The sequence below is a fragment of the Blennius ocellaris genome (assembly GCF_963422515.1).
Source record: "Blennius ocellaris genome assembly, chromosome: 16".
NCBI lineage: Eukaryota > Metazoa > Chordata > Actinopteri > Blenniiformes > Blenniidae > Blennius > Blennius ocellaris.
The window spans coordinates 12,221,623-12,241,709 of record NC_137665.1 but is presented as its reverse complement, the minus strand read 5'-3'; the positions used below and the strand labels follow the sequence as shown (position 1 = coordinate 12,241,709).

Below are 20,087 nucleotides of genomic sequence, written 5' to 3'. Positions count from 1 at the left end.
TCTTATCAGTGCAACTTTGTCCCCTTCATGCATCAGGTACAAAGTCTGCAAGTCCGCGACTAAGCATCACACACCCTTGCTAAAATAATTACAGACACATCTCAGACACTTCATTATATATTGTATTAAACTGTGTTATCATTTAGATGCAGGGAGCATCATTTCCTCCATTAATCATAATGTCTACGCGTGCTGCAGTATATTTTACCACGAGATGGCAGCACAAGGCAGCCCATTAAGTTAACTAATTTCAATGAATGCCATCCAAACTCAAGGTCCATGAAAATATTTTTAATGAATAAATCATTATAGATGACAAGGACTCCTTGAACTGAGTTCATTATCAAACCAACATCTGGAAAATATGCCTCGTAATAAAAGGAATATAAATAATCACTCTGATGATATTTTCTTTTATTATTGTTTTATACCACAATCTTTCAGAACTTGGTTCAAACAACGAAAGCTTATTTCTTTTATTTCTTTTTTGTTATTCAAATTAGTTTCGTGTCGTGGGAAAATAAAAATAAAACTTAAAATATAAACTGTTTACAAGTTATTGTGGTGGATCTCTCTCTCTCTCTCTGGAACACTTCTTTTCTATTCTTTTTTATTGTTTATTATTTGTTGCTGGGGTCAACAGCTCAGAAATCAAATAAGCACTGCCCACTCTGCGACACGCACGTGCACGTCCGCACATTTTTGGGGGATTTAAACTACATTTTGCGGACTAGAAACATCTAAGAACTTCTTTCAACAACAACAACAACAACAAAACCTGCACGGGGAGTTTGCGATGGTCCTTCTTTTTTCTTTTTTTTTTGACTGATTTTATTGAACATGTGACTGAATTAAGCGCTCACATGGCTGCTGTGGCTGCATGATCCGCTTTAGTTTTTTAAAGTCCGGTGATCGGCAGCTCTTTCTGCAGCGACCATCCGGAGCAGAGAGGACCGCTGAAAAACAAGAGTCGACGCGGACAAATCATGGCGAACAGCGGGCAGAAAGTTGTGCTGATCACCGGCTGCTCCTCCGGCATCGGGTTACGAATTGCCGTCACGCTGGCCAGAGATGAAAAGAAGCGTTACCATGGTAAATGCGCTTTCTTCTACATTGTTTCTCTGATCGGACCTATCAGTAGAAAGGGTTTTTTAACCGTCGCTGAATTATCCCCGTGTTTACTTTTACCTACGAAACTCCGCAATCGCGACGTGCCTCCTTGACGCGTACGCAGGACGAGTTTCGTGCGCGTCGCTCCATCGTGAACGCTCCGTACGCGTTTCAGCGTCGTGTCCGTTGGGATTTTTTTTTTTTTTTTAACCCAACTAATATCGGATCCATATCCCTTTTGTATGTTACTGGGATTCAGTCGCCCCTTCGGTTCGACAATTATCATCTGAAAGCGCAGTTTCCAGGGCAGGGCTCTGCAAGGATGCCGCTTGCCAGGCAGGATTCATAAAAGGACTCTTGTCAGTTCTCTTTCAAGTGACTTCTCCGGCACAAAGCCCCCTTTTATTGCGGTGAATTGTAGACCGCCTGCTCCGGTTTAGTGCCGTGTCTAATGTGCCTATAGTCCCCTCACTGAGGCGAGTGTTGAAAGGGGGACAAAGTTTGAGACCTGTACAAGCGAAGGTTCACTCCAAAGCAAGGGCCTTGTTTGAAGTCTTCATTGGGACACGGTGGAGTTAGGGTGTCCCACTTTGACATTGTTGGTCGGTGTCTCTCTTCCTGCTTCCCAGCCATCATTAATGTCACAGATTGTAATTGAACCCAACATCTTTCCACGCCACGGTGCCTCAGACAGAATCGTGTTAGCTCACCTCATTCACCTTATCAGCCCCACCCCTGTTGGTGGAGGTTCGCCTCAGGAACCCTGAGACTTTATTAGTGGTTTTGACTCCTTGCAGAATTGCAACCATGCCTGAGGGAACATTGAAACCCTTAATTACTGTTGTCATTTTATTCATCCTGTAATTAAACTAATACATCTGTGGAGTCACTCAGATTCTTTTTTTGACTCCTCAAAAGGAACTGAGCAAGCGTTTAAGTATTCTTTTCTTTTTTGGGGGGGCCACTCGATTCTGATGGGATTTATAAAATTGGAATAGATGAGCAAAACAAAAGCGATTAACTGCTCTTTCCCTCCCAACACTGGTTAGAGCAGGGTTTGGTTTTTTTCACATTGTGACCTGCTTTCAATAAGGCCATGTCTGAGCAGTCAAAGTGATCTGCTCAGTTTCTTGGAAAATCTAGCCGAGATTAAATATAGCACTGTACATAAAGTAATAATTAGCTGCAGTAACATGCACATAACTCAGGAAAAGAAAGCTCCAAACTGCCCCAGTTCTTTGCAATGCACTGTGGTTCTTTCAAGAATGTTTAAGCTGCCCAAGAGTAATTCCTTCAGGGGCTTGAGGAACAATGGCTCTCTTGTTCGCTTCTCTAGCAATACGTAAATCTTTCTCTTGCTTCATAGACACTCTTTTCTTAAATCATAAGATTAGAATTAAGCAGTTTTCACAAGATGTCAGTAAGGAACAGTTTGTCTGACTGCTTATACAGCCGTGTTTTAAGACGCAGACATAGTAACCTTACCAAACATAGGTCTGGGGTATTTTTTGTGTGCTTTTTTTCCATCATGAAATGTGTAACAGCGAAAAACATGCACGGCATAATAACAATTTTTTATCTTTCTTTGTCTGTTGAGACAAGAATCAGCTGAGTTTGCTGTTATCTGCCAAGGACAACAGGTAGATGCCGATGAATCTGGGAATACAAGGTTGTTTACTCCTGCTTACTGCTATTATGCAACTGCACTGCCTCACTTTCCCTGCTCGATAACGTCAGTCAGCAAAGTGTGAGTCGAGCGAACAGCGTGGAAGAAGCCATGGAAGGCGAGTCAACACCGCTGATAACCAGGGAGACTGGTCCTGATAGATACTCGTGCTGTATGTAGGTTAATGTGGCCCAGCGTGCAAAGTTCAGATGAAATCAATTTCATGTTCTGCGAACTGACAGGCGTGGTCTTTTCGAGGCACTAACCCACGCTTTTAACTCTATCACAATGTTGAATGTGTGTTCTTCTCCTGCACGTCAACTTTCATTTTATGGTTGCTTCAGTCGTGTGCCACTTAATCGGCAATCACGACTATTAAGGGTCGCGTTATTTCCCACCTCAATATCGCACACACAAATTTGTGATTGACCAGCCAAATACACAATATCTGGATCAATTAAATAAGATATAAACATTCTTTCTTCCTCCATCAGTTATTGCCACAATGCGGGACCTAAAGAAGAAGGACAAGCTAGTGGAAGCAGCTGGAGATGCGTATGGAAAGACCTTGATGCTGTTTCCATTAGACGTTTGCAGTGATGAGTCCGTCAGGCAGTGCATCAACAAAGTTAAGGACCGCCATATTGATATTCTGAGTGAGTGGGACACAAAATGGATTTCTTTGCCTCGCTCCTTGTCCAGCTTTGAGATCTTTTGATGTAACATTTTATCCACATTTGGATAAATTCACTGTTGCATTCCACTGTGTTACAGGGACAGTCTTTGCTGAGTTTGCATGTTCTTCCTTGCCTATGTGAACTTTTTACTTCCCCTACACAATCCAGAGACATGCTTCTTAGTTAAATTTTTCTGCCTCAAGATAATATTGTGCTGGGGATAGGCGCTGGTTTTCAATGTATTACAAGATGTTTTGTAAAAAGTGCTGATATCCACATTGGGATGGGTACTTTAAGATATACCGGATATTTCGAGGTCAGTCAGTGTAAATGTCTCTGAGGGGAGGCAGTGGTCCGTTAATGATGATGTACTCTGCCACCTTCACCACCCACTGAGTCCTCAGTCGTCCACTCTGCAGATGGAGAATCACAAAGTGCAGCAGAAAGCCAGGAGGCTCTTTGTTGCTGACGGATAAAAATTTAATCAGCAAGGGATGAGGAAAACAAGCTTGTTTCAATAATATTATGAATACGGTACATAGATTTAGGGTAAACCCCTCAATGTATTCTACAAAATAAATCAATGTCCCATTACTGCATATCATTGGCAATTGTACTTCCATTTGGAAAATGTGATTCTCATACAAAATATATATTTTAAAGAAACAATAAAAATCTGAAAGGGACCATATGTGGTCACTTGTCCCATAAAGGGTTAAATCACTAGCTACACACTTTGTTATTTTGGAATGATTGGAGTAGGTAGAAGAAGGAAATTGAAATAGTTTCAACATTCCTCAGGGTAGATACATTATGCTTCCAGACAGATAGAGCCATCACAATAAATACATAAAATCTTGCCACTTTATGTGCTCATGAAGGCTTCAATTTCTGAACCTGAGTTTATTTTTTATTAGGTGGTTCTGAAGCAACAAGTATATTCCTATATTGACAAACTGTTTTTTTGTTTTTGTTTTTGTTTTTGTTTGTTTTTTATGTGCAAACCTTTAGTCTGGGTAAAGCATGTATTACTGAACTTGCCCTTTTTCAAAGTCCAACATGTCACCCTCTCACCTAATTACTCAAGCCCCTCAAGCTCTTTAATAGTGTTACGTCACACTTCTCTGCAGTGGTCACACACTGACATCTGGTGGTGATATCTAATAATCAATTCTTTCTGATCAACCGCCTCCTATACCTATTTTATCCAATGTCGACTGCATGCACACACACGCACGCACGCACGCACACACACACACACACACACACACACACACACACACACACACACACACACACACACACACACACACACACACACACACACACACACACACACACCTATGGGGAAATTTACCAACAAGCTGTTTTTCTGGATTGTGGAATGAACTTGAATCACTCTTAGAAAGTACTCGTAATTACAAGGATAACATGCAAATCCAGCAGACAATATCTCTAAGCCAGACAACAGACATTGACCTTCTTTCTGTGAAGCAACTGTACTAAGCATTATAGAGAGTGTCATCTGTTTGTCTGTGTGTGTTTTTCCTTTTTTTTTTTTTTTGTCAGTCAACAACGCAGGAGTGGGCTTGCTCGGGCCGCTGGAAAGTATCAGCATCGAGGAGATGAAAAGAGTATTTGAAACTAACTTCTTTGGTGTGGTTCGCATGATCAAAGAAGTGATGCCAGACATGAAGAAGAGGCGTTCTGGACACATTGTGGTCATGAGCAGCGTTATGGGCCTTCAGGGTATGATTATGATCCAAATATATATCAAGAAGCACCACGTATCTTACCAGAGCAGGCTAAGGATTACTTAGTTAAATGTTTAATATTTAGTTTGACTTTGTTTCCAAACTCCCATATGCTGTTTGATAAAAACCAAAAAAACAGTGCAGTGATGTCCTTGTCTCCCTATTTTTGTTTAGGAGTGGTGTTCAATGATGTGTACACCGCCTCTAAGTTTGCAATGGAAGGATTTTGTGAGAGTATGGCTGTGCAGCTGATGAAGTTCAATATCCGGTATATAACCTTCTGTCGTCCGTGATGCTTTACATCTGTCTTCAGTTTGTACCATACATGCATCCTCACAGACTGTTCCGTCTCTGACCGGCCCTAGGTTGTCGATGATTGAGCCTGGCCCAGTGCACACTGAGTTTGAGACAAAGATGATGGAGGATGTGGCTAAGATGGAGTATCCAGGAGCAGATGCAGACACTGTTAGATATTTTAAAGATGTTTACTTGCCATCGTCCATTGACATATTTGAGGCCATGGGCCAGACACCTGAGGACATTGCCAATGTAAGGAAGCAAGTTTCTAACTCATACTTTCCTCAAAGTACCTTTTATGTACAATCAGTCAACCTTTATTGCAGTAAGTTCTCTAAAAAATGTTTGTCTCTCATCTTTCCAGTGCACTAAAAAAGTTATTGAGTCAAACAGCCCTCGCTTCAGGAATCTGACCAACAGCCTGTACACCCCCATTGTGGCCTTGAAATACGCAGATGAGACTGGCGGCCTGTCTGTGAACACCTTCTACAACCTACTCTTCAATTTTGGACCTCTCATGCACATCACCATGAGCATCCTCAAGTGCCTGACATGCAGCTGCTTGCGTAGACGCACCATTTCGCCCAACTGAAGACGCATCTGGATCCTTCCCATGTCCCAGATCCTCCCAGTTTTTTGACTCCACCAGTTCCTCAACAGCTTTTCCTGAGATTTTGACTGCACAGGTAGATTAAATCCTGTAACCTAGAGAAATGAGGCACCTCATAGGTCAGCGATACTACCATGATAAGCTTTACCTGACAACATGCACGATTGCACAGTTTGTCATAGAGATGCTATATGCAAGGTGACCTCTTGTACTGCGACAGAAACAAGCATGCACCACAACACAGAATCGCAAACACCTTTTGAATTATTGTACACAAGTAATATGGATAAAGGGCCATATCTTGGTATTTTCTTAATGGGAGGAAATAAGAGACTGTCATCAAAGTGTTTGGATAATGCCTTAGTGAACACAGAGAGCATGAAACACTTTACAAGTCTGATGGACAGAAAACCAAGCACACAAAAATGAGCATGGAAAAGAATTAAGTGTATATATAAGTACATAATAATAATAATAATAATAATAATAATAATGATAATAATATTCTCCCCCTAGATAAGTTTACACTCAGGCTCACTGCAATTTATGACAGAGTCATAATATGTATCTGCTTTTCTTTTGTTGTACCCATAAATTTATTGTTGCCTTCATGTAGTGTTCTCATAGTGATAACTGCTGTTGAATCATATTTTAATCTGTTGATGAGCTCAATATTTTGGGTTTTAAAGTTTATTGTGAGTTGGGTCAGATATTTCTAATCTAGGGTTTTGATTTTGAAAAAATAAACAGAATTCTGATTTACTCCCATCTGAATATTTTTCTTTTACTTTTATGTTCTTTTCTCCGGGGTTATTCGTCTCGTTATGCAATTATTTCAGTTGTAATTTCTCATCTATACTCGGTTCTTCAAGATTTTGTTTTTGCGAGACTGTTTGGAAACCAGGAGAGGGCAGTATTTCATTGTTTACCCTCTTGTCGCCAACCTGTTGATTTCTAAGGATGGAGCTTTGCCACTGCAGACATTTTGGTAATCCATTGCACATAAGCACAGGTGTAATAAATAATGTAGCAAACAACTAGTTACAGTAAAGGTGAACTAGATTCAAAGTTGAGGAATTGTGCATTCTGCTGACTGAGATATTACACTTTCTAAGAGCCATCACAAACAAACCGTTTTTCATGGTGCTTTTTGTTTGATGTCAAGCCAAAATGCCTGCTGGTAAGTAGAGCTGGAGCTGGAAAGACACATCGCCTTTACTTGGGAAAAAAAAAAAATCAGTGCAATGAAACCTTATCAAGCTTTTAGATGATGATGCAGACACTTGTTTTGTTTTTGTTTGTTTTTTTTAAGGTTATCTGTGTTATTAATTTCATTCATATTAATTCATTATTCAGATGAATTGGAAGAATCAGTTTTTAATGATAATTTTATAAAACTGCTTCAGGAAGATAATTGTTGCTTTGCAACAGGTGTTTAAAAAAATAACTTTATATTGAAGCAAAAAATACATATTAGGGCACCGTGCAGAGCACATGCTACTTTTTGCATATGCATTTCTGTGAGTGTGCCTGTCTGTGCACATGCGCACACATTAGCATGTGTTTGCATGCATGTGAATGTGTGTGTGAATGTGTTATACGAGCATGTCTATGGGCCAAGTTAGTGATCTGTTGATGGATATAAAGAGGTCATGGCCTGCTCCCCATCAAAACCCCTCCCTTGAACCCCCAGCCCTCTCACACACACACCCGGCTTTGTGCCGTGTGAGAGAATGTGACCTGGTTCCCATCCCTGAGGAGGGGTGAAAACTAATGACAACCTCAGACATATTGCGCAGCCCCGAGCCTCCCTCTCCAGCTGGCCCCCTGAGCCCATCAGGGCTGGACCCCCTGGTCCTGGTCCACACTGTGAAAGAGCTGCGGTCTGGCCTGGAGGACACTGCACTGTTTGTCCTTCACGTTCTGCCCCATCCCGAACTGCCATGCCCCAAGCCGGTTGCTGTCAGCACGTCTAAATGTACAGGGACGATCGTAAGAGGACAGTGCAACTGGTGGTAGACCTGTAGTTTATGTGCAGTGTACAATGAGAGCAGAGCCTCAGTGTATGTGTCTTCATCAGAGGCGACAGCTCCGCACAATGGAACAAAGACACTGTCAATCACAATCAAATGGGTGTGTGTGCGGGTTTGGAAGGAAGGGGGGGTGCAGAAGATCCGAGGAGTTTTGGGGGGAGGAGTTTGTATGTCCTGAATGTTCAGGGGGAATGCCAACACCCAATGTGGGACACTGAAGGCTAATGGCAGGGGGTGGGTAGAGTTTGGAGAAGCAAGGGGTGGGGTGTGTCGCACTTGGGAAAATGAGAATTGGGGTGCCGAGACCTGAATGGAAGACCTATTTACTAATTGAATGAACACAGGAGTTACAGCAAAGTCTCATTAAGCAAGAGGTCTTATCAAACCATTGTTGTGTACCTTTGTTTCAAAATCAAGAACGTAATTGCAATATAATGAGGGTAATGTGACGTGGTTCAGTCTTCTCTTTATTGTAACCCTGTCACAATATCTGAAACAATAAACATACACTCATACAGCCTTCATGTAATCTTGTACTTTGTGCTCACTAGTCAGTCTCTTGCATTTTCTGATAGTGAATACATGAGAAATAAAAGTTTTAAAAAAAGAGTGAAACCTCTATTATCGTCTGTGGCATGTCAGTAGGACACATTCTTTGCAATCTGTCTGCATTCTTTGTTTTCAGGCTTGTTTTTTTTCCCCCATGTCCTCCTCTCACCATCACCAGAACTAGAGCTAAGCCTGGCTCACACAATGATGAGGCGGTGAAAAACTAAAAAAAAATAAGCTAAGGGACTCGAAAAATTGGAGAATTGAATTTCTAAAATTGCAGACATGAAGGGAGGAGCTGTATGAAGGAAGCAGGATGCAAAATAAGGAAAATGAACTGTGGCATGCTGCTATTAAGTGAAGCTGATGTCTAGACAGGCTGCTTCAGTTTGATCCCAGGTCAGTAGGGATAAAAAACCGCCTCTACTTATCTTCTTCTGTTATTACTTCTTTTGATTTCAAGGGCTCATTTTAATCTGTTTAGAATATCATGACAGAATGAGAGACACAGTTGTTATATTTAGCAAGTACTGGAACAGAAATGTTTTTTGACAACATAATAGATTTTATCTGGAAGAAAGAAAAATTGCTGGCATTTAATTATTGTTTCAAACTTGACTGGAGATGAGAAATATTACCATCTGTGGAGCGAGATTGAGGTCTGAAGGCAGCTATCAATCTTTATGTGGTTAAAACCGGAAAGATTCATGTTGCCCTGTTGCTGTCCTGTGGCAGTAGGGTCCATTAGGGCAGTAAAGTCCACAGGGAGAAACAAACAGACAACCTCTTCACTCCTTCTCCCTCCCTCTCTGTCAAGTTGTCGTTTTCCTTTGCGCTCACAGTCTCTGAGGTCCACTGTCTGTCTGCCCTCTCCTCTATCCTCCTCCATAACTCCACTGTGCAATGACCTCTCACAGACCCAACTTGGGTCACTTGTTTATTCAGACATGGAGAGGGAGGTCATCATCCCTCATTCTGAGGAGAAATGCTCGTTTGTAAGGCCTTTCGGGATCGTTGGGAGCCGAAATAAATCAAAAGAATCCTGGCTCTTGCTCACCAGTCAAGCACACTGTTTTACAGGCACAGGACTGCTGTTGTCACACTCATTACAACATTAACATTGTCCCCTTTCCCCACAGCTCTTCCAGAAAACAAACGGTCCATTAGGAATTTCCAGACTGGGACTCATTTTGCCCACTACCATATCAATCTGTTCCACTTTGTTCATTCTCTCAAAACTACCAGTTTCAGTGACTGTGAAACCCTGTAATTAGAGGTTAAATCTGCATACAGATTGTGCTGGACTTAAGGATGACGTAATCAGAGTAGGAGCAACATGATCGTCTTGTTTTGTAGTTTGTTTTCCTTTGTAGACGGTGAGGTGAGAGTGGTGTAATATTCCATAAGATGAGTCTGACGGCTAAACCGCTGGTGTCAAAGCACAGATTTCATTCAAAACCTGAAAGTCCTGTTTGTGGACAAGACAAGGCAGGATAAAGAAAGTACTGCAAATGTCAAAACAGCAAAACCATATTAACAGATTATGTAGAAAGCAACAACAACAATAAAGTCACAAATCACATACTTTCTGACCTCTTCCACCAAATCACGAGATTCTCTCTGTCAATGTTGCACATGTCAAGGAATCTGATGTGGAGTGGTATTAATAGTTTTAATTTACAGAAGAAATAAGAGCATTCGCTCCTTGGTCCGACCAACACCAGGGAGGGACCATTCCCAAGACGGGGATGACGATCTTTTTAATTTCTTTCCTACTGACTGCAGGATTTTTTTTCTCTCTGATGTCTCTAGCTGTGTGAGATTTGAGTTCAATGGGTGCTTACGTGCTTCATGTGAGTATGAGACACACAGAAACAGGACTCAAAGACAAACCCAACACAAAGATGAGTGGTGCCTTGCCTGGCAACCCTGGCCGTATCCCAGGCTCATGTGTGCCTGCCAGAGAAAAACCTCTCGCTCAGGACCTGATCGGCACTGCCATGGATATGATCTATTCACTGTCACCAACCACAAAGATGAAACCCCAAACGGGGTGCAGGCACACCCATGCCAGAAATCCTGTCGGTGCCCAAAGAGCCCACATCATTGTTTATTCAGCTTGAGTGCATCACATCTTGGCAGCCAGGGTGAGAGTGAATAGACATTCAAGATGTCAGTTCATAAGAATATAATGATTACATAGCTTTAAGTAGTGCCTTGCACGAGCATATGGAATGATGACATTGGCCGTTGTGCACACATTCGAGCCCCGAAACTCACCTGCCTTATTTAAGAACAGATAAATGGTGTTCTTGGTGGTGCATTCACAATTCTGAGGCAGACACGCCCCACCCCCCATCCCCCGTCCATTTTTTTTCATTAAAACAAAAGCATGCCTCCATCTATTGACCATGAAAAGATGTTCGTAGATTTATCCCCAGTGAAGAGATGTCTTTGTTTGTTATCTCCATTGGTGAGCCACCTCCATTTGGCTGAGTCCAATCAGAACACAAACACGCCTCTGTCATTTGGCTGCGCTCCTTCTCGCCCTCCATTTTTCCCTCTGTTTCAGTCTGTCTCCTATTAACACACACTGTCAATTAGCTTCTATTTTCTACCTCTTGAATTAAAATTAATCTGTTATTTTTCTCAGTTTTTTTCTTCCTAACACTTGTTTGAATAAAAAAAAGAAAGGAAAAAGAAGAAAAAACACCTTGGCCTCTAATTTGTTTGCTCTCTTTCATCTTCCCTTTATCTAATCTACACATCTCGATGGTGCGTGTCTCTCCCTGGGGCACAGACACTGAGGCCTAACATACATTAACTTGGCCTGTCTGTGCACAGCCTGGTTTCGGTTGCCGAGGGGGAAGTGTTGCAATGTAAAGAGGGTCCCTGAGGGAAAACACTTGTGCTGTAGTCCTAATGAACACAAGGTGGTCACATCCTGAATGTGTTCCCGCTTCCACTGCTGTTTTGTCTGGCATTTTTTTTACATTGCAAATTGTCAATTGACTTTTAAAGTGAAGGGAAAATAACATGATTTGTAATATGAAATGATCAATTCATCTCAACACTACATTGCTTTTCATGTATATAAGATACATCCCTTTCCATTATATCTATATTGTATTTTTCCTTCTATTTTAGTGTCAACAGTTCAAAGTGCCCCATTTGCTGGCAAAACAGCTCTTCCGCACCTGCCCTTTGAGGTTCACTATACTTCTGCAGTTGTGTTGTCATATGTGGCACCAAGAAGTTAGCAGCAAATCCTTAAAGTCCTAAAATGTGGGGCCTCTATCTGAACTTTTACATCAGCGAGTCTTAGTCACACATGTCCCTGATACCTGCTCAGCCCTTTTTTTCTCCTTAGGTTGGTGTCAAAAGAAAATGATCACTCCAGACCGCAAACCCCGTGCAAGAGCAGCAGTTTTACAGATGCTTTTACCCAGTTTTTCCCCATTTTGGCTCATAAAATCATTAAAAGCCTTATGCTTGCCAATTGATGCTGTTTTCAATCCATCAACGTTATGGAAACAATCTTTACTTGATTTCTAATATATTCCACCCACTAACAGATGCAATGATAGAGAAAAGCAATGTTATTCACCTCATCTCTGTGTGGTTTTCTGATCACATTTGCCCCATTTTTAGTTAGTTATTGATGTATCTGTTAGAAAAAGGATCTTATTTTGAAAGAATTTGTTGGACTTAAAGTAAAAATCATATTTCTGGAATACTTTGCTTAGTGAGCTCAATCATCTTCATGCAGGGAATCTGATTCTATGTAGATTCTAAATAATCTGCATTTGACCACAATAATACCTTAATTCACAAGATAAAGATAAGTCAATTACTGAGTGTTACATCGCTGTTCATGTGTTTGGACATGTTTATGATACTTCAGCTTTCTATAGAAATAACACGAGTCCACATTTTGAAATTTTAAAACCCAGCATGATGAGAAGTGATAGCTGAGGTTTAGAAAACCCATTTTGGATGCAAGATGAATGAGAACTTGTTGACCACATGAGGTGGTTTGTATTGACACTCTGTTGTATTTATATGAATCATTAGATGTCCTATATTGTGTGTAGGTCATGAGTGGAGACCCATGGGTCGAAACTGGGGCTCTCTTTGTGTGGACTATTCATGTTTCCTCTGTGTACTCCCCTTTTTCCTTTGGGTGCTCTAGTTTTCAACCACCCTAAAAACATGCATATTAGGTAATATGAACACCATTGCCACTGGCCACAGAAATGAAACTGGTCCCTGGACGCTTTACAATAGCTGGCCATTGTTCCTGAAATAGGATAGATTCAGTGTTGAGGACAAATAGGGCCACAGAGAATAACAAGGTACAATTTTCGTTTACAAAGATCTTTTTATTGTTGTCTAACTTATAATTTATTTTTGAACTATCCCACATTGGTTTTTCATTGAATTCCCTTCAAGACGTTGAAACATTTCACAGTTTCACAGACTGTTTTTCAGACATTCTCTGCCAGGTGATTTGGACATATTGCAATTTTGAAAACAATGAGTTTGCTATAATCTTAAGAGCTTCACTGCTCAACAATGCAACTAATATTCATCAACCTTTGGGATTTGCATATGTACCTTAAGCATTATTTCTGTGTTGGAGATATTGTTGTAAAATTTCAGGTTCAATCTGAACCAAATGTTTGCATGTCATATTAAAGGGATCAGGCCTCACTCCCCTATCAAGACCTTCTCCATATTTCCCTTGACCTGTGGAGAATGGCTGATTTGTGGCATTTGCTGAAGGTCAGGTCTGCCATGAGTACTGGGCTGGACCCCACTCATGTGATCGCCCACATCCTTGGCTTTTTGTCAGGAAAGAACAGACTGATGTGTTTGGTCGATGGTGGGAAAAGCATCCCTTGGAATGTGACTTTGAGAAGACCATGTGGGACTAGTAAGAGGGTCTTCCTTTTCTCAGTAAAAAGGCCTCTCCTCCTAAGACTGTGGGTAGGTCAGAGGTCAGACGTACCCAGTGCCCACTCTCTGGAGCACACAAAAACCACAGCTGATGGTGCAACTTCATCCAGAAGCCCTCAGGGCAGCAGTGGAACAAATGACTCCATGGTCAGCCACACAATTGTTCAAGCAGTCAGTCTACAATAATACAAATGTGTGTGGGGTTTGAGGTAAACACTGGGAATTTACCGGTAAGACCGTCACTTTGGTAGATGAGTAATATCTGCCAGTCATAAGAAAGCGGTTGTTGAAACTTGCTGTCACAAAGTGATTGTGTACAAAGAAGTCACCATTTCATGCGTGACATTCTTGCCTTTGCCGTACTCATGGATTGTATGTGTTTTTTTGTCTCTCAGTTCTCCTCTTCCGCTGATTTGTATCCAGTGTTTCATGTCTCACATTAGTGTCGTAATTTCTTTTTTTCATGACTGAACCACGGTGCACCTCAAAAAACTGTTTGCAATTACATCCAAACCTCGCTGAATAATGGGCTTACATTACGTTGACACAAATCCCAACTAAAATCTGTAATAGACGGCGTATGTTTCCCAGTTCCCTTTTGATATATTTATGACTATTTCACTATTCAAAACCCGTCCTCCCGCTTTCCAGAGGTATTGTCAATGAAACATGGGAGAGCATTCGCTCCAACTTGACCTTGAACCTCCTTTCTTTCTCCTCTTACAACACAAGCCTCCGCAGGAAAATAATAAACAGATGAGTAGGATGGGAACAGCTCCCAGAGAAAGCAGCCAGGCACTTAAGCGAGCAGGCATCACTGCTCCGGTTCCCATGCTGGAAGGAAGAGGGCAGGCCTCAGCTTGACTGTCCCTGTGGCTGCACAGAACCAGAAAAACTAGAAAGAAATCACGGTTATCTGTCACTTTTACCCCCCAAGTTATTGGTTTCACACACCTCGAACCACAAGTCTGGACACAAATCCAGAGAAACTGAGAAACATTTATCCCTACACGGAAACCTTTCATCAGGATTAATCGTTCAGTCCTGCACACTGTGTTTTTGTGATGAGCTATTCCCAATTATTGGGGACTGTAGAGGTTTGTGATGGCTTGTGCTCACAGTTGGTTAATCTTGGAGAGAAGTGGATTCTCCCAGGCTTGTGGGTGCAGACCTGTGCCAGTGTAATCAGCAAACACAGACTATTAACTACTCAGTTTCATACTAATTCTCCCTCTTTCCTCAACACACATGCACATAGTAAAACATACGGATGCTTGCACAACATTTTCAACGGTTGGCACACTGAATCACAAACAGGCTCAAAGTGGCTCGCTCTATCACATACTCATATTACAGAGGTGTCCAGCCTCAGCCTTATCAGTGTTCAGAGACATACCCAGAAATGTCCTAGAAACTTTGCTTTCAACATTCAAACACACAGACAAAAGTATTGGCTTCATTTCACCCACTCCTTCTCTCTCCTCCATTCACTCAGTATTCTGGCAAGTCCTGCTTTTGCAAATTAAACACAGATCTCCCATAGATGCTGGGCTGACAGCTCCAGCTACGTGCCAACACTACTAAATGTCTGGAGGTCACAGGGTCTAGGAACACAGGATTATCCCTACTGACTCGCTTGAGCCAGATAAGTATTTCAGTTGGCTCTAACTGTATATACTTTTGTGTCGCTTGGATTCATCTTTCAGCTCACAGATAAACATGGCAGTCGCAGCAGGCTGACGATGTGTGCGAGAGCTTTGGGATTACAAAAATTATGAATGACTGACTGACACAATTTTGTAAGGATATGTGCACGCACGCATGCACTGACGCATGTATGGGTGCAAATAGACAAGAGAAAACTGGATACATTGGCGGTTGCAATGATTCCATGTCAGGACAGAAATAATGAAACCTTGGGAGTATGGATTTGAACATTGTGAAATTTGACGGCTATGAGTCATACTATGGAAGAGTATTGGCTTGTGCAACCTTTCACCAGAAAGGGCTGTTTCATATTTGCCGCCACTGCCATTGACTTCTCTTCTCTTGCTATCAAGAAACATACCGTGCGTGCATGCGTGGAAATCTCTCATCACGTCCAGTCTGCCTAACGCCTTCTGACATTGGCTTCTTGGTCAAAAGTGTTTGCATGCACAGAAGAGGATGCCAAGAGACAAAAGCTCAGAGAAAATGCGGCTCCGGTCTGTGGCAGCATCCCGGTCACTGTGGTGAACGTGGTATAGGGTTTCGGCAGGGAATAGGGACAGAGAACAGCCCCATGTATGGTGATAAGTTGCAGACCCCCATTCCTCCAGCCTTACGAAATGCTATTTTGGGGCATTTTGAAGTCTCCCACGCAAGCACAACAATTTTGAGGTTAGTTCATTTATTTATCTTTTATGTTTTTCCTTCTAATGAAGCCCAAGAGACGGACGTGTACAGTTGTTTTTGGCCTTTCAGTCAGGGAGAAGAGGAGGAGGGGTGTGAGTGTCTGCATGCCTGAGTGTGTGACTGTACCCTGAACAATCATTGCATCTGGCGCTTTTTAGGCTCACCCCATGTCATCTCTATGGCGATGACTCAAGGTTTGTGTCGGTAAAGCCATTGCAAAAAGTGTGCAACGACACTGAGACTGTCAATGGAACAGAGGGAGTATCTTGCATTGTGCAGGTCATAGTGGGATGTGGCTGTAATTTATGATTATTCTCATATGAAGGAGGAGGGGTTGGGGGGGGGGGGGGGGGGGGGGGGGGGGGGGGGGGGTATAGCGTGGGAGAAGCCCCGAGGAAAGAACCCTTTCTCTCACAACCTGTGTGCAGAGGGCCAAGAACAGGGTTATAACCTACATTTCTGATTTTTAACAAAAATGTGGGAAGCAGTTGAGAGACAAAAAGCTGCATGCATACAGTATGAACATATTGCACAACAGCGAAACCAGAGCACATATAAAAGTTGAAGTCAAAAGCTGTTTTATGTTTTAAATTGGTAGCCAACTGGGAGTTATTTACTTTTCTGCAAACACTGTTGCCAGTCGGCCCCACATTTATGGGCAAATTTCTTTGCTAATCTGCAAATTTTGTTATGACAGAAATATAATGTGAGGAATAACTCTGTTTACTGAAAATACTGTGTGTGATAATTTATCAATGCACTAATGTATTGTCATATGAACATGAAAGGGTCACAACGGGCCATTTGGACTGTGAGTTACGGACCATGTCCATGACAGACTTTATTAAATATTTTTGTTTGCCTAAGACCCTCATAGACTTGTGTGTTTTTTAAACAGTCAGCGAGATGAAACGGTGGGCTTTCAGCGTCAGTGGTGTGTGACATACCACATTTGGGGCTGGTGACAGTTCTTTTTTCAGCTGCAAACACTAAGCTCCTACAATATTATGTGACAAGTATAATAAAACACTTACTTTCATGTGTTAGGTGTTGCATGTGCCCCATTGGCAACAATCAGTTTATTTATCAAGTGTTTTAAATATTTCGTTCGACCTTACCCACTCCTATATCCACCTCGAAACAGTATGCTTTTATGAAGAAGCTGACCTTTTGACAATAAGAGCATTTATTTTCAGTAAGAGATTTAATTAACCAGAATAAAACAGAACCATCCATGTTATCCACGTTAGGGTCATGAGGGGCCTGAAACCTATCCAGCTGACATTAGACAGAAAGCAGGGCACAAAAAGCCTGACACAGAGAAGCAGATAATTACCCATTGCACACGACACACTCACAACCACATTAGTTTGGAGTCACCAATTAACCCAACATGCCTTTACACTGTGGGAGGGAGCTCATTTTCAACCTCATACAGGTGGAAATTACAGAGAACAAAAATCTACCCTAAACAATATATTTGTAACTGTAATTGACATGGAACTTCCACCTTTGTGGATTCCATCTTCCTCATTTAGCTGGTTTAGATGCAACGACACAGAACCATTTTATTAACTGTTATAAATCAGTTCCCTCCTTTATGATCTAACCAGTTGATCTATAAGTGTATCAATATAAGTAATTTTATTAAAAAATAAACATGATGAAGAAAAATGTGTGATGTTGCAGTAAAGTAGATATAAACAGAAAAACTCAAGTAAAATAAAGCCTCCTTATGTATTTCATTGAAAAACGTTGCCCATATTTATACATATATTAAGTAGAAAATATTATGAACTACTTTAGCTCACTGTCTTTGCTTTCAACCATGAAATCTCTTCCGCCTCTACTCTGTGATGTCTACTTGGGATGTCTATTTTCCCTCCTAACCCTGTTTCCTGATGCTTCAAAAACTTGTACACACTTCCATGAACCCTGATGTGGGCCTACTCCATAGTACGCATGATAACATTTTGGTTGTTGTATAGTCTTACTGATGACAGCCTTATCAGAGAGGCCTCATAAGTGAGCCAGCATAGTTTTGCTGAAAGTGCAACACTATCACACTCTATTCCCCCTCATTCTCTGCTGGGATGAGTGTGAAGGATAAACTGTCAGACTATCTCACAGAGATCGTGTTCCATACCAACATCAAGCCTGAAAAAACTCTTGGAGCAAGATGAAGCTTGCACTGCAATCACAGTCAGTGAGAAATTGGCTCTGGAATATCTGTACAAAGGAAATGTTCGCTGTCGGATTAATTGCTTTCACATAGAAGGGCAAAACTCAGCAAAAATATTTATTCAATCTCACTATTACTGGCAACATACACAAGGTTTGGGTTCTTCTCACCTGCTGTGCCGTGCATTTTACTCCAGCACTTGCCGCTCTGTAATCTTGGATAGGAAGTGATTTACTTAGGTGGAGGTATCTCATATTGTGTGGGAGTCTAATGCATACATCCTCAAGGAAAAGAGCTCTCTCACCCCCGTGCAGTCAGCTAGCAGGAAGCTACAACTCAGCATGCATCCCACAGGAAAAAAGAAATACACTGCCCACTTCTCCCAGAGTGTTACTATGTAGGTAATGGAGGGAATTACTAGTTAAGTGGGAATTAAAAAAAAATGTCTCCTGTTTTTCACTAGAGAGTTGAGGTTCCCCAGTGTTGAAGATGGTCATCGTGAGAACATGTGTGTGGGGGAGGAAAACAGAAACAGCTTATGGTTGCAATTTAAAGATGCTTTTTTTAGGCACTCTTAAATGTGGGAAGTCAAAGTGAACGGGCCTGGGGCGTCTGTGGGAAGGCAAGCTTGGGATCTGGGAGAGAGGGAAGTTTAGTTCTCCTGGTGGAATTCTCTTACTTTCAACTGAGGGGGCTTTGGTTTTCAGGGGCCATAGGTTTGTTGAAAGTTAGGAATGCTTATTTACATTGGATTGATTCAGTCTGTCACAGTAAAGAGGGAGGCATACAAAGCTAATCTACAGGAAGCGGAACATGCAGCCCACACCACATGCAGTTCTCTGTAATGTGGGAATCTTGAACCACATGACGCTGTAAACGCTGGAAGAAGGCCTGGAACACAACCACAGATTACAGTTTAACCAGGGGGTAAAAGTCAAAAACTTTGCAGTGATCTTTGCGCGCGCGCGCGTGTGTGTGTGTGTGTGTGTGTGTGTGTGTGTGTGTGTGTGTGTGTGTGTGTGTGTGTGTGTGTGTGTGTGTGTGTGTGTGTGTGTGTGTGTGTGTGTGTGTGTGTGTGTGTGTGTGAGAGAGAGAGAGAGAGAGAGAGAGAGAGAGAGGGAGGAAGAAAAAGAGAAGTGACAGAGACCAAGTATGCTTGTAACGGTGTAAAGTGCATCTTAGCCGTTCTCACTAGTTCCCAGAGTGTGGGCCAGCTGGATGGTAACTGTCAAATCTTTGCTCCACAGCTGCTCTCCAAACTGATTAAAGAGAGCTGGCTCCCCTTCGCCAGCGACCATTGTGCTCCTTTATCCAATCTTAACTCGAAGAAAATGTGAAAATGCAAGAAAGATTACGTCGGCCCTGTTTCTCTTTGTCTATTGTACTTTAAGGATTTTGAATGGGTCCAGAAAATCCCCCCTTGAAATACTTGTGAGTGAGTGATGAAGCTGTAAGTTCACCAACAGACATTTAATGTGAACAATTTTGCAGAGAGATCAGTTTAAACATCCATTTTCCAAAAATCCAACATCAAAAGAGTATAGTTCACAGATGTGACAGTTGATCAATGACTTTGTCGTAATATATCTGTTGTGCGCAAGGCTTCCTGAAACACGAGTGAAATGTGATCTGCCCATTTCAACATGGATAACAGAATTCAGACCTTACCGCAGCACTGCACAGTGAAAAAAACCCATCAAATCAGCATGCTAGTACATGGTAAATCCTCTTAAAAGACTTGGTTTCTACCTGTCACTTACAGACATACAGAGGTCACAACCTCTGTATGACTACAAATGTTTTAAAAAGCAGAACAAAAATGTCACAGTCCAGCTACAAGCCCCAACCTGCAGCAA

At 41.8% G+C, this 20,087-nt stretch overlaps 1 protein-coding gene across 1 annotated transcript; it reads left to right on the top strand.

Annotated features, from left to right (window-relative positions):
- Positions 1 to 731: 731 nt before the first annotated feature.
- On the top strand, positions 732 to 8,239 carry rdh8a (retinol dehydrogenase 8a). The gene is made up of 6 exons (XM_080511415.1): positions 732 to 1,092; positions 3,271 to 3,432; positions 5,023 to 5,202; positions 5,382 to 5,475; positions 5,573 to 5,756; positions 5,869 to 8,239. Exons 1-6 carry the CDS (start codon positions 987 to 989, stop codon positions 6,094 to 6,096), a joined length of 954 nt encoding a protein of 317 aa, XP_080367541.1. The 5' UTR covers positions 732 to 986; the 3' UTR covers positions 6,097 to 8,239.
- The last annotated feature ends 11,848 nt before the right edge of the window (positions 8,240 to 20,087 follow it).